This window comes from Grus americana, chromosome Z (assembly GCF_028858705.1).
Source record: "Grus americana isolate bGruAme1 chromosome Z, bGruAme1.mat, whole genome shotgun sequence".
NCBI lineage: Eukaryota > Metazoa > Chordata > Aves > Gruiformes > Gruidae > Grus > Grus americana.
The window spans coordinates 4,799,551-4,813,008 of record NC_072891.1 but is presented as its reverse complement, the minus strand read 5'-3'; the positions used below and the strand labels follow the sequence as shown (position 1 = coordinate 4,813,008).

Genomic DNA, 13,458 nt, shown 5'->3' with positions numbered 1-13,458 from the left:
AGCTTTAAGCAAGACATGCAAAGGGTGGTCTGTACTGTAACTCTACTGCAGCTCGTAGTGCCACGTGCACACACAAGCAGAATCTCAGAGCTTCGCGACGAATATGCTCTGAAAATGCTCCTATAAACTAAATTGGCTGGTTTTGTGTGTTTTGTTTTCCAAAAAGCCAAAGAAAATTATTTCTCAACAGTTTCCATTTCTGCGTGACATGAAAAAGTTCCTTTAAGGCCTGACTACCCATCTCTTAATTCTTTTGAGATGAAGTCACTTCTACAAAATCACTGGCCATCCACAGACAAGTCTCTAACCCAACCCTGAACGTGCTCCAGGACCAGGTGAACAGACCTAGCTTAGGGTCCAGGATGATGGCGTGAATGGCGTTTGCTGACAGCAGTGATCCCAGCCTGGTCTGGCCCTGCCCACCAGCAAAGTCCTCAGCAAGAACGTTGTACCACCAGCACGGGAGGCAGAGCTTTCCCCTCATTTAGGGTAAATACCAAATTCCACAGTCTGAGTCAGCGGTGAGTGCTGAAGAGCTGATCCAGTGCATCACCCTACAGTCACATTATCACAGAGGTTTGGGGAACTTTGCCAGGACAGAGAAATGTTATTTCTGCCATTACATAGGTGAGCTTTCTCCTGGGCTCTGGGCACAAAACCGGGCTGTGGTATCCCATCCATGTTAAATCTAGGATGTCAAAGAGAAGAGTCTCCAAATCTCCATCAACTGAGCAACTGCGTGGCACTCCCCCATCACACTTTCCTCTCCAAGAACAACTGTGTATTACCTGATGTGGATTCCTCCAGCAAGTTGAAAATATCATGCTGTTTGTCACAAGTTACGTGATTTATTTTTTTTTATTTTTTATTTTGCATGGTCTTTGCAGACATAGCATGTTATAAATACAACATTTTTAAAAACTCAACAGCTGAAACAATACCTCATTTGAAAAGTGCATGTCAAACACATTTCTGACTTTTTCACATTTTTATGCAACTGATCAATAACATTGAATCTAATAAAACCAGTGCTTTTAAGTCTTTGAAGGGGGGGCAGGGGGAAGCAGCAGAACATATTCTTCCAGACATGAATGTTCCAAAAGAGTCTGTTATAAAACATGCTGCATCAATATCTGGTTAATATACACAGAGGGATGTACATATGTATATATATTTATAGGCTCGCAGATAGAGCAAAGAACTCTAAGACCACATTAAGATGAAGGTGATCTAATGACCCAGCTGGCATAGTTAGCAGAATCTGTCAAGAAGAAAAAGGTGATTTGTTCTCCAGCACTGGAACCGCAGTTAATAGCAACACTTCAAAGCATTATTGACCAAACAGTAGGTAGTACTTTTCCTTCCCCTAGTGACCAGAACTAATGTTTTAACACATAACCATGTTCTAAACATAAAGGCACAATTAATGGAGAAAGAGAAGAAATGATCATTGTTCTTTTGTAGAGGTGTACAGATTGGTACTGCAGGACCTTGGGCCACCTCAAATAGACTGGTGATAAAATGGACAATGTCAGACAAGCAACTGGGGAAACTCACCTTCTGCTTTCCCTGAACAAAGGTGCATCTTATGATCAGACAAGGCAAAAAATCCAGTGATCATTCAGCTGAAACAATAGATTTACAGGCTCATGGTTCATGCTCTGGCAACAGAATTCTAAGTCGTAATCACCAAATTTAATACAAGATAAATACCTGTTCACAGTATCATCTAAAATGCTATTGTGTCATGCCCAGCTAGGCAGAAAAGAATGAAGTGGTGAGTATCAGTATTTCCTAAACAACCAGACTTTCAGAATTAAGGAATCCTACCTAATATGAACATGACTAACTGTTCCCCTCCCAGACACTGGGGATCGAGAAAATCTGTCTCTGGATTTAAATCACCTGACTTAAAGACCTTGGCTAGAAGTTACTTGCATTTAATCAAGCAATAGGGATGCAGACTCACTAATATTTAGAAAATAGGAAAAAAACAAAGTTCTTTAGTTCAAATTTTAGTTTGTATTTACAGAAGTGGGAGTAGACTGTAGGCATACCTTTCAACTACAGAGTTCTGTGGGATAGCAAAAAAAAGTCAAAATTTAAGTCTTGCCAAATACAGTGACTTTACAAGTCTCCAGACACACACTCACATAACATTCAGAGGTATCCTCGTTAAAAAAGTCAAAACCTCTTTCAAACACAATCCCCCACTCACTTTGAACTGGCCTGGAAAATAAAAAAGGCACAAAGCAAAAACTGAAGAAGCTACAGGATGAGCTTTGCTGTCTAATGATTTGTACACCTATCCTCAGGTATCCTCCTCTCAGATGAGCATCATACACAGGAAGATATTCAAGTGCTTTCAGTCAACAAAAACTAAGCAATTCCACAGGCCTACAAATCAAAAGAAAAGAAAGAAAACCTTAAGAGGAGAAAACTTGCCAATGTGTAGTTCCCATTCACATTTCTGACTTAAACGGGAACTCTGAAAAGTAAAAATTACTTGTGCAATATCAACATTAAATGTAAACCAGAGTAATTGACATCGCATGATTCTGCGAGCTCAGTGCTGCTATCGTATGCTGTCCAAATAATGCACTTCTGGGTACAGAGTGTTAATAAGGAGAGCCAAGAGATTATTGCCATCTCGAAGACAATGTTCTGGATGCTTGATGAACTGAGAAGCCTGGGAGAGTTGCTCTTGATAATCCATATATTGTTTGTTTGATGCCATAGATTCAAGAGCATTCAGTGCCTATAGATACAAGGGAAAAATTCTGTTAGCTGTGTGTACTTCGGTCCATGACAAACCAGTTCATGAGCCATCATATTCACAGTTCCATGCAAGATCCTTATTTACTAGAGATTTGTTGGAACAAAACATTTGTAAAATACAATCACTTAAGTATTTCAAGTCATCTCATATTTTTCAAGCTGTTCCTTCCCTGAGATCAACACAACAACTGTTCTACCAAGGATTGCTAGGATTCTGTAACTCAAATACTTTCAAATATTTACTTCATGAGCTCAAGACATGGTTTCAAGGAAATTACACCAACACACAAACTGCAACAACTTAACCATTCACTTCAGGTTTTTCTTATGAGCATCTCTGACTTTCATAAAAGTATTATTTTGCTCCCATTAATAACATTACAGAGACACGGTCAAGTTGGAAATTAATGTAAAAGAGCCCATGCTGGCAGTATCAGCCAGGACAAGTGTTGGAAATCTCTGAGCAAGTTTTATTCCTTTCCTGGAGAAGAGAAATAAGTTATACAAGTTACTTTGCTTTGGTTTCTAATCAACTCCTCCTTCCTCTTCTCATGGACTTACTAAAACACTAACACTGTCAGCGCATGTGCTAAAGAAGGAATGTTTATGTCATGGGGCCTTTAAGCCCTGAGCTCACATAAACAAAAGTTAGTGTGAACACAGTCCTGCTTTACCACTGAAAAGCAGGGCAATCACAGCAGCACTGTTTTTTCCTGTTTGTTTTAAACTCCTATCTGTTATGTTCCAAAGTTTTTGAACTTGGGGTTAACAGACAAAAGTTCATCTGCACCTTTTCAGTATTTAAGATTTGAAACTGATGCTGTATAAGCAGTTTCACTTGCATTTAACCTAGGATCATTTTAGGTTAAGGCTCAGACACGCAATCCTGCTACCAGACTTCAGGAAACTCGCAGCATCTCCTGGCCCATGCTGCACCCAGCCTTGTGTCTGGCAAGTTCCAAGATGGTGTTTTGATGTATAGCAAAAATAGTACACGAGTTTGTGATACACCCCCTTCCCTGAGAAGACAAATGAGAACAACAAGCTATTTCTGAAATTCAAATTTAGATCCAGGTGTAAAGCACTAGCAAAAAAGATTGAGGTCATTCAGCACCAAATAAAATCAACAAGCTGAGAGTAGGATTTAGCTTGAAGCAAAGCTTATGGTGACTTTTACAAGCCTCAGCCCACAGACTGAGCAAGCACACAAAGAGGGCACGTCAAGAAGCCAGCACTTTGCACACACTACCTGCTGGGCCTTCTGCGACAGCTTTGGCTCTGACCCTGCTTTCAGGCGGACTTGACTCTCTGCAGGAATCTGCACCAGGAGGAAGGCAGACAAACTGCGGGCAACCACCCGAAACCTTGCGCAGGGAAAAAGACAGAGAGAGAAGGTGGTATTAATTTTGCAAGTCCTCAACAGCAGATAAAACTGGAAGTTCTAACCCATAAGATCTACCTTGCATAAGGAGCATAGGGAAGACTTCAGAGGACCTTTTTCAATTCATTAAGAGAAAAAAAAATCACTTTAATATGTACCTTATAGGATATCATACACAGTAGGAGATAATATAATGCCATACATATGAAGTGTTACATCTGTCCAAGCTTAGCTGAAGCCATGAGGTCACATCTGAAATACTCCTTCATTTCACGGACTTTGAAATATCCTTATCACCCAAGTCAAAGGATGAGTTGAACAAGGCTAAGATTTCAGAGCAATTTCAACAGGACTGCATCCCAGAAGGTCTTTATAAACACAAAGTTATGTCTAGGTACTGTGTTGAATTGGTGTTCCACAAATATTTACCTATTTTTCCTTGGCATTCTTTCCACAGTGAACTTGATTTTAATACTTAGTAACAAAACTTGGTGTGTCTCTTTAGAAGGGGAAGTGAATACCAAGCAAACATATATTTCTTTGAGCTTCTCTTAACATTTCCAATACCTCGAGGTTAAGATGGAAAAGGCAACAAGCATGTGATCATGCAAAATTCTTGTGATGTCAACAGGAACAGTCTTCTGCAGACCAGGTGAAAGTATTTTCTTCTCATGAAGAATCTCCCTACAAACTTCACTGGATGTGGACGTTAAGCCAGAATCACAACTGCATTTTCTTTCCTTTTCCACCACAAACTTTGCAGAAGTTCATATTCACTACTTAACCAGATTCAAACACTTGCTACAATTTTTCTGTGATGGGCTCAAACAACCTTATAGATTTGGGGACAGCTTGGATTCAGAACTTCTTTCAAGATTGCACTGTGCTGTCTGGATCCAGGCTGCAGCTTTTTTAACATGGTGACTCAAATCAGTTAATTTACTGCACCTTCAACACTTACCTGGGTGACAAAGGAGACCTCCTGCCTAGCCCAATAGCACCAAGTATTCCAGAACTCAGCCTCTCCTCAGCCAGCAGACTCTGCCGGCCCTGGATCGACAGCAGTGTCCGAATGACAGATTCCATCAGAATGGTGTCATCTTGCTCCATCTGAACCAAGGATAACTGCATGGCTTTATGCCACCAAAGAAACAGCTTTGCCTCTTCTTTTGCTGAGCTTTAGGTAAGATTTAAAGAATAAAATAAAACAGAATAGAAGTTACAGTCAGATGCATAGGTTAAGAAGTTTGTATCTCTCCCCATTAGGCCCATGAAGAATTCAGATGGTTAATTAATGATAGCTTATCTTACTATACGAGGATAGCATAGCTATACTACCCCACCAGTTATACTGCTGTAACTGCTATTGTCATGGATTTGATGCAGACAGCAGCTAGCAGGTTTTAAGGACCTGTAAGAGGCCAAAGAACCATGCTTCCTTTTAAGCTTTACCACTGAGAATAGATGATATTGCAGCCATAAGTGCGTTTAAACTTGTCTAAGACTTGGTATAAAAGGAATGAAGCTGTATCTCTACTCTTTTTTTTTAATTCTTTACTTGCCAATAAAACACTTTAGGAAGCAGTAGCTGTAGTTTCCACAACGATTCAGACTTTTAATACGATCTTCTAGAAAAGGAAACACTGTGCTTTGCTCAACAAAAAACTTCAAAGTGAAGTTCCCCCTATGATATTTTTAATCTTTCCCCAAACAGTTTGCAGTTTTAGTGAAGAAGCTCAGATTTTCCACGTAAAGCATCAGCACGAGTTTCCTGCATCAGACTATCCTCACATTACTCCACCCAGTCATTTCCCATCCCAGGCACCCTCAGCTTTGATGTTTAGAGCAAGGTTTAATTTGCTGCGTATGGTGGCTTTGCAGTCTTCTTCACACTTTGGCAATCAAATTACACTGGTACCTACAACAGTGAAAGTATTATTTGAATTTCAAGAAACAGTGGGAATGCACATTTTCCCAAAATGTTCTTTCACAGCAAATATGAACATTATCAACATTAATATGGAAAAATATTCACCATGTTTGCTAAATTCTGGCAATTTCAACAGCAACTGTAAATACAGTTGTTACAAATTTTAAGTACAAAGTATTATCATTTTAACCCCAAAGCTATCGATCCTTTCCCCCCAGAACCCTGTTAACTAATAAGTTGTTTTACAGTGATAGGGGAACTCTGGGCACCCCACCAGATCCACTGGGTTCAGATTTGGTTCATGAGCAGCTCTGAACACCAGGTCTCAGAGCGTCACACGGAATATTTAGCACATAACTCATCCCACCTAGTGGACATTCTGGGAAGTGGAATCCACAACGATTTAGGGTTTGCTTAAAGTAATTTTAACTGAGCACAAATCCAGGCTGCCACTGAAATCATGCTTTTCTGACTGAAAACTTGACCAAAACCACACCAGAAGCGTTCAGGTAAATAAAATTTCTTCTTCTATTTAAGCACCACAACTATTAGTGGTCGCGCTGCAGTTGGGCAGACTCTGTAACAGTGGATATGGAAGGATTGGCCATTGCATCCAGCAGCCAGGTGAAATTAACCTGGCCACTTAATTATACCAGCTATACAACCATTGCCTTATTTAAAAGTCAAGGCATATTCAGAAGCCTTGATTTTCATACCTAGGGTACACTTGCTCCAGCCATTTGCTGATGGTTAGCAGGATTTTCATTTCATTGGTAAGAGTTTGGTTGGCGTTTAGGCATTGCAGCAGGTAGACATACAGGGTCAAGTAGCTTCCTAAAGACAGGCATTCCTGCAGGAATTCTTCCATGGTTAGCTCAGGAACTTGGAGGGAGGCAAGTATAGGGCCCCAGCCTAAGTCCCAGTGGGGAGGACAATCTATAAAGAAGACAAAAGGACAGAACAAAGTGCATGTGAGTAAGCAGCACTCGGTAAAACTGAAGAACCGGAACTACTTCACTGTGTTCCTTTAAATTACAGGATTTGGGCCATTTCAGCTGTTCTCCAGGTGATCAATTTGTCATGGAACTCTGACGGAGAGAAAAGAAAAACTCCACTGTCTTAGGGTATCTCGTTGAGATCAAGGCAAGATATTTTCCCAACATTCACTCAGGATTAGATTTGAAAATTTCAGCAATGGAAATCTAAATATTTCCTTCAGGTGTACTGAAATCTGATCACATAGAACATGGAAGAAATCAATATGTAGTTCCACAAGGATTATGTAAAAAGAACCACTACCACCACCCTGCCTCCCCCCCAAAAAAAAGCAAACCACACCACAGAATTTCAGAACCTTACCAATTAATAGTTTTGTTTTTTTCTTAAATTAGCCTACAGAACACTACAGGAGGGGACACAATTATCTGTTTTGTTTTCTTGCAATGATTTTTTTTTTTAAAGAAGTCTTCCCCTTTAGCTGGAAAAATGGCAGCCAGTACACAGCACACAACAGTCTTCACAGACACCGATATGGCTCTTAAGAAAATACACAATTAGAGCAGTTGAAAAACCCAAACCACAACAGCCTAACTTTCCTACATCTAGTTACTATAGCACATATATACACGCAACAGTTGGGAGCCATCAGATACAAAGGAAGGAGCTCTAATTACAGAGACCGGATTAAAACCCTGTTCCAGTACTGGGCAGCGTAAAGCTGTAAGGATTCCAGACGATTTGTATTTAATGGGCATCCAAGACTGATCAAAGTTTTGAGACAAGCAGCAGCAGAAGACAGGCTCCTACCTTCATTGAAGTAAGCAGTGATACAGGCTTCTGTCGTCTCTGCCATGTGTCGCACAGAGGCCAGGCTACGACATGCTGCTGTGAGAAGGGGCATTGCTAGCAAACCATGCATTCTGCTGTCAATCCACTTTCGTAAGCTACCCCGTAGCGACTCGGCTGTTGTAACGCTAGAATTGTTCATCATCATCAGCGTTTCTGTAAAGAGACTGCTGAGGGCCATATGACGTGTTTGCAGATCCATATCTGAAAGTTAGAAAGAAGAGAACCATTTCAGTAAACAGACACTTGAACTCAAATTCAACTTCACCAGTGAACCCCTCCTGCAGACACTGGGAAAAGCCTCTTGCTCGTTACACACCTCAGTTCTTTGTCTGTAGTTATTAAACAGCAGTAACACACTCATTCCTCACAGTCCCATCCCTTGATGAGAGAGTTCTTCATTCATTAAAAACAGACAGACAGCTAATGAGACTGTACAGCAGAGTACACTGGAACCCATCTTTCATGTAAGGTCTTTCACCATGACTACAGTGCAAATCAATTGAGTGACAAAGCACATACACAGTCTCCAAGAATACTTGGGTATTAAAACATAGTTTAAAGCACAGCTTAGAGGGAAACAACCAAGATTTTAGACAATTCACTTTGAAATATGATGGAGATGAGCCCTGAAATGTTGTAATCCCCTTGTGCATTTCCAGGAATCTAGATTTCCTGCTAATCCCAGCGTTCAGCCCCAGAATATCTTTGAAACCATGTCTTGGCTTTGCCAGAACATGTTATCATGGGCCACCTGTAACAGTACCCTCGAAGTACAAATGTTTCCTGAGCTTGGCTCTTAAAAATCAAACTACAGAGTAGATCTTTGAACATATTGATTAAAAAAACCCCCACTGTTATAAAAGAAAATTTTCAAGCAACATCAGGCATTGTAGAAGGAAAAATTTAAATTAGTTAAGAAGAAAAGTTGTGCACAAAGAGGGACTAATCACTGGAAAAACATCGCACAGAGAGGCTGAGGCCTCTGCACTTGCAGATATTTGGAAGGTCACCAAACAAGGCCCTGAACAATCTGATTTAACTTTGAAGCTAGCTCTGCTTTGAGGAGGAGGTTGGATGACAGGTATCCAGAGTTCCCTTCCAAACTAAGCTATTCTGTCTGTATCTACCTACTATGAAAAAAAAAAAACCCCACAAACCTCAAAAGCCACCTGTCATGGCACAGCTCTCCGGTAAGGTAAATATCTCTTATCACAGACAAACCGAGACTGAGGAAGCCAGGAAGTTAACTGACTTGCCTAAGGTCACAACCAGCTTTACAGCCAAGTCCCACTCCACAGGCTGCAGACCACCACCAGACACCAGGGCCCACTAGATCTCCTGGGAGAAGTCCTGGTGCAATGCCTGTGTGAGAAGTCTGATTTTCTCCTCTCCAGCTGTTGTCAACAGAAAGTGCTGCCCTGGAGGCTCTTCCAAAAACCTCTGCCAGCCCCTTCAAAACCTTAGAGAAGCTAAATCTGATACACACCACCACTTTCCTGCCACTTCGCATCAGTGCGCTCCACAGCCTGGTTGAACAACACAGAGAATTCTCTCTCTCAGCTCTTTAACACACAGAAGCATGGACAGGGGTTCATGAAACAGAGCTGCTCGCTCCTCTTATACTGGAGCTCTTGTCTCCTCCAAAACTTCTCAGCTACAAGGGCTGTTGGCAGTAACAGGCAAGCCCTCACTTCTCTTCAGGTCACAAAGACTCGGTCTGACTATGGGGCTGTCCTACAGAGCTTCCTCAAGTAGCAATAAACATACCGAGAGACAGTTAACAGCCACACAGATTTTTGGACACGTCCTGTTCACTCTTGCTAGCACACCAGTGTGGGTCATGGACAGGAAGAGACACAACTCCTGACAGTATTTCTGTGTAGTACAGCAAAAAGACTGATTTCTCCCAAAGTTTTATACAGGAAGCTCAAGTTGGTACTAGTGCTAAAATTGAGATCAATATAAATGCTGTGGGTGTGGACACACCATGCTACTAGTGTACATAAATAGAATTCCTCTATTTTAATATAGTGAGTTTTCCCAATTGCACAACAGTTTAGAATACTTTCTTAGAACCTGACCCCTCAGGACCAAGAGAGTGTATTTGTGTCATTCTTCCTTTTAAAATAGATGCAAAAGCCAAATAAGAAAAAAAAATTAAAAACTAGACAGCAAAGAAAAGAATCTCTCAAGCTCCTGTATATCGGTCAGTTTTACTCACAACATAATCTCTGTTCTTTCTGTTGGCCCTGTCACTCTCAACAACTCTACAGTGTAATGTTCATATTTTTGTTTTGTGCTAATATACCACCTATATATACATCATCAAAGCAACATGCCCTGCTGCCTATAAGGGAGACATTATAGTAATGCAAGTAATTACACAGTCACAGATGTTCAACAATCCATACAGAACAATAAAGCCTTAAAGCTTTAAAGTAATTTGCCACTTCTTTAACACAAACCTGGGGGATTAAAGATGACAATATCATCTAGCAACTTGGACATTTCTTGTTCCAAAACTGCAAGAGTAATCTTTCCACTTTGTTCCAAGGTGCTGAGAAATTGAACCACCTGGCGAATGTATGCTCGGCACTTCAGTGTTGCATCCTGTTAATCATAATTAAAATTAATTAGAAAAAAAAATCATGCCCAGAACTCTTCCCATACTCCATAATATACAAAAGCAGAACGTTGCAAATGACAGAGACACTACAAAACCAGTTGAACTTACAAGGTGGATGTGACTGTCTGAAGATGCACCAAAGCCTGCTGAGATTTTCAGGAGCTTCACTATCAGTTCAGCTGCAGCATCCTTAGCAAGGATAACAGAGGGAGGGTAGTGACTGTTGCAGTAGCTGATGATGCTTTCATAAGATGAAATGCCCACAAGCTGCCAAGGAAGGGAGCTGGTCTGTCCAAGAAGATTTATGAGTGGTGACTCCTGAAGATTTAAAGACATCAGTCTTAGCTCCACCTTCTTTGCTGTTTCAAATTAATACTCACAGTACTCGATATTGTAAGGAAGCCCAGACTCCAAAACTTGACGGAGATGGAACAGAAATCCCACAGAAATAGATGACCACTGGGAGTCTGGCTGAAAAGCAACTCCTTATTCAAGCAGCAAGCTAACACATGTATGTCATCTCTAGCATTCACATAGCAGTACTCAGGACTGCTGCAGCACCTCTAACCAAGCACAAAAATCAGTGAGAGACATTAAAATTTGACAGGTAAACATATAAAGACAGCTAGAAAGAAATGGAGACCCTACAAGGTAAAGTCACTTCAGTAGAGGTTAATAAAAAGGCATTAAAATTATTTATTAAAAAAAATAATCTAAGTTCACAGTAGAACCAGGGACAGAAACCAGGTCCCTCAATTTTCCATTCAGTGAATCATCTACCAACCTGGGGGACTCCTCAAGTGCTTATTCTCATAACAGTAAAACAGCCTACAGTGTTCACAACTCACACAGGCAAGTGCAAGTACACAGATAGAAAAGTCTCTCTGTGAATAAGCAGCAGAGCCTAGCCTCAGCTACTGCCATCCTCCTCTCAAGGGTTCATACACATCTGCAATACAAAAGGGCCCCCCCATACACTGAGAAGCACCAAATTTCTGCACATTATAGAATTAAAAAATACTGGAATTGTGTTGACAGCCAGCACAACCTAAAGACTTTTAAGGATCCAGAACTAACCCAGATTAGACTACGTCAACAAGAACACAACACTGGTACATCAAGTACTTCAAGTTGCTCATGCACTGGAACACAGGGCTGAGAAAGTTTGAGATTTAGGTCAAGGTGTCACAGAGGGAGGTAAAAAACGAGTGACAGTGTGTCAGTTTAACACATTGCTGGAGGCTGGGAGGGAATTCCTGAGGCTGACTCATACGATGTACAAACAGGTATCTCTTGAAGCTTGAGAAGCTTCTGATAAGCAAATACATTCAGGTCAAAGCACGTGAACTCCAGTAATTTTCCTAAACTGGAATACAGCGTCGATCAAATGCTGCTGGTGACATCTTGACACGGCATCTCATAATGCCTCAGAGGAAATGGAACATGGAAGGCGCTGCAAGTGGGAGAAAGCTCACAGATGTGAAATGGGACTACCTGAAAATTACCCAGCCCCTCTGGAAGAGTTCTCCAGAGGCAATGGACTAAATCAGACTGTGCTAGATTTACCCACGGCTCTCAGCAAAAGCAGGGTTTGGAAAGTTCATCCTAACATGCAATGGTTCTCTTTTCTTTTCCAACAATTCAGAAACACTGGAATGTAACCATAAATGTGAAAAGTGCTGAGAAATCAGGGCTGATGAAATCCTCCTTCAGAGCAAAAGAACAAGAAAATTCAACATAAGATTCAACAGATGAAGTAATCTGTCCCCAGTAACTCATCAGAAGCAGACAGTGACAAGCTTCTTAAAGCTATATCTGGTCCTGGATGTTGTTATATCATTGTGACATGCCATCACATCGTACAGAGTTAGGAGGGGAGCATTTCATGGTAGAAAATAAGTGTTTGCAAAAGCAGTTCTGAGATTTATAACTCCTGAGAAAAAAAAGTTCAAGCAGACAAATATTTTCCTTTTAGACAGCTATAAAAAAAGCTACAGTCAGATCCAGTGGTGCTCCAAATCTCACAGGGCTTAATCCCATTGCTGAGTTGTGCTTAACATATCTAAGTGGGAAGTGTGATCAGTACTGAAGATCAGGTTGGAAAACATCATGGTAAGAGACAGAGCCAGGCATAAGCTTTTCAGATATCAATGATTCCTCACCATCCCTTCATACATTCATGTTTGCCACTCAGAAAGAGAAGCAAGGCACAGCGGGGATTTTTGTGACTGGCCATGACAGAGTAAACATGACTCATTCAGCCTCCCAGTTCTTCTCACAAGCACCACTGGTGCTACAGTCACAAACACCATGGTCAAAGCTGCTCCTGCACTCACATCGGCAGACTGCCTGAATCAAACCAGGCAGACACTAGACACTCTTTTCACTCAGGCTGTCAGAAAAAGCTTCACCTTAAGGCATATATAATATATATATTAAAAAATAAAATAGATATTAAAAAATAAAATAGATATTAAAAAATAAAATAGATATTAAAAATAAAATAGATATTAAAAATAAAATAGATATTAAAAATAAAATAGATATTAAAAATAAAATAGATATTAAAAATAAAATAGATAAAATATATATACACACATATGCACTGATACATAGGTTCAGATAACATGTACGTGTATATACATATGAACATGTATTATGGCTGCATATGTAAATTCTTGGTAATACTACCCCTATTTTGCATGGCTAACTAGGCTCTCCAAAATCAAGAAAGAGAAAAGGAAACAGACATTTTAATTAAGGGCTGGCCTAAGAGACAAGAAAGCTGTACTCCACAGCATCCCATACTTAACAATGAAAGGAAACTGCACAGTAGCTTCATATATGACCCATGATTTTTTTAAACGCTAATGAAAATAACATACATATTTGTTC

General features: G+C 40.4%; 1 protein-coding gene across 3 annotated transcripts in view; it reads right to left on the bottom strand.

Annotated features, from left to right (window-relative positions):
* Positions 1 to 742: 742 nt before the first annotated feature.
* The window catches only part of EPG5 (ectopic P-granules 5 autophagy tethering factor), a 57,165-nt gene continuing 44,449 nt past the window's right edge, over positions 743 to 13,458 (bottom strand). For all 3 annotated transcript variants that reach the window (XM_054811238.1, XM_054811239.1, XM_054811240.1), the window contains 7 exons: positions 10,672 to 10,881; positions 10,403 to 10,547; positions 7,896 to 8,138; positions 6,806 to 7,025; positions 5,121 to 5,336; positions 4,028 to 4,142; positions 743 to 2,758 (listed from right to left, as the gene is read on the bottom strand). In XM_054811238.1, coding sequence (XP_054667213.1) covers positions 2,576 to 2,758; positions 4,028 to 4,142; positions 5,121 to 5,336; positions 6,806 to 7,025; positions 7,896 to 8,138; positions 10,403 to 10,547; positions 10,672 to 10,881 — 1,332 coding nt within the window. In that variant the 3' untranslated portion in view covers positions 743 to 2,575. The remainder of the gene's footprint in view (positions 2,759 to 4,027; positions 4,143 to 5,120; positions 5,337 to 6,805; positions 7,026 to 7,895; positions 8,139 to 10,402; positions 10,548 to 10,671; positions 10,882 to 13,458) is intronic.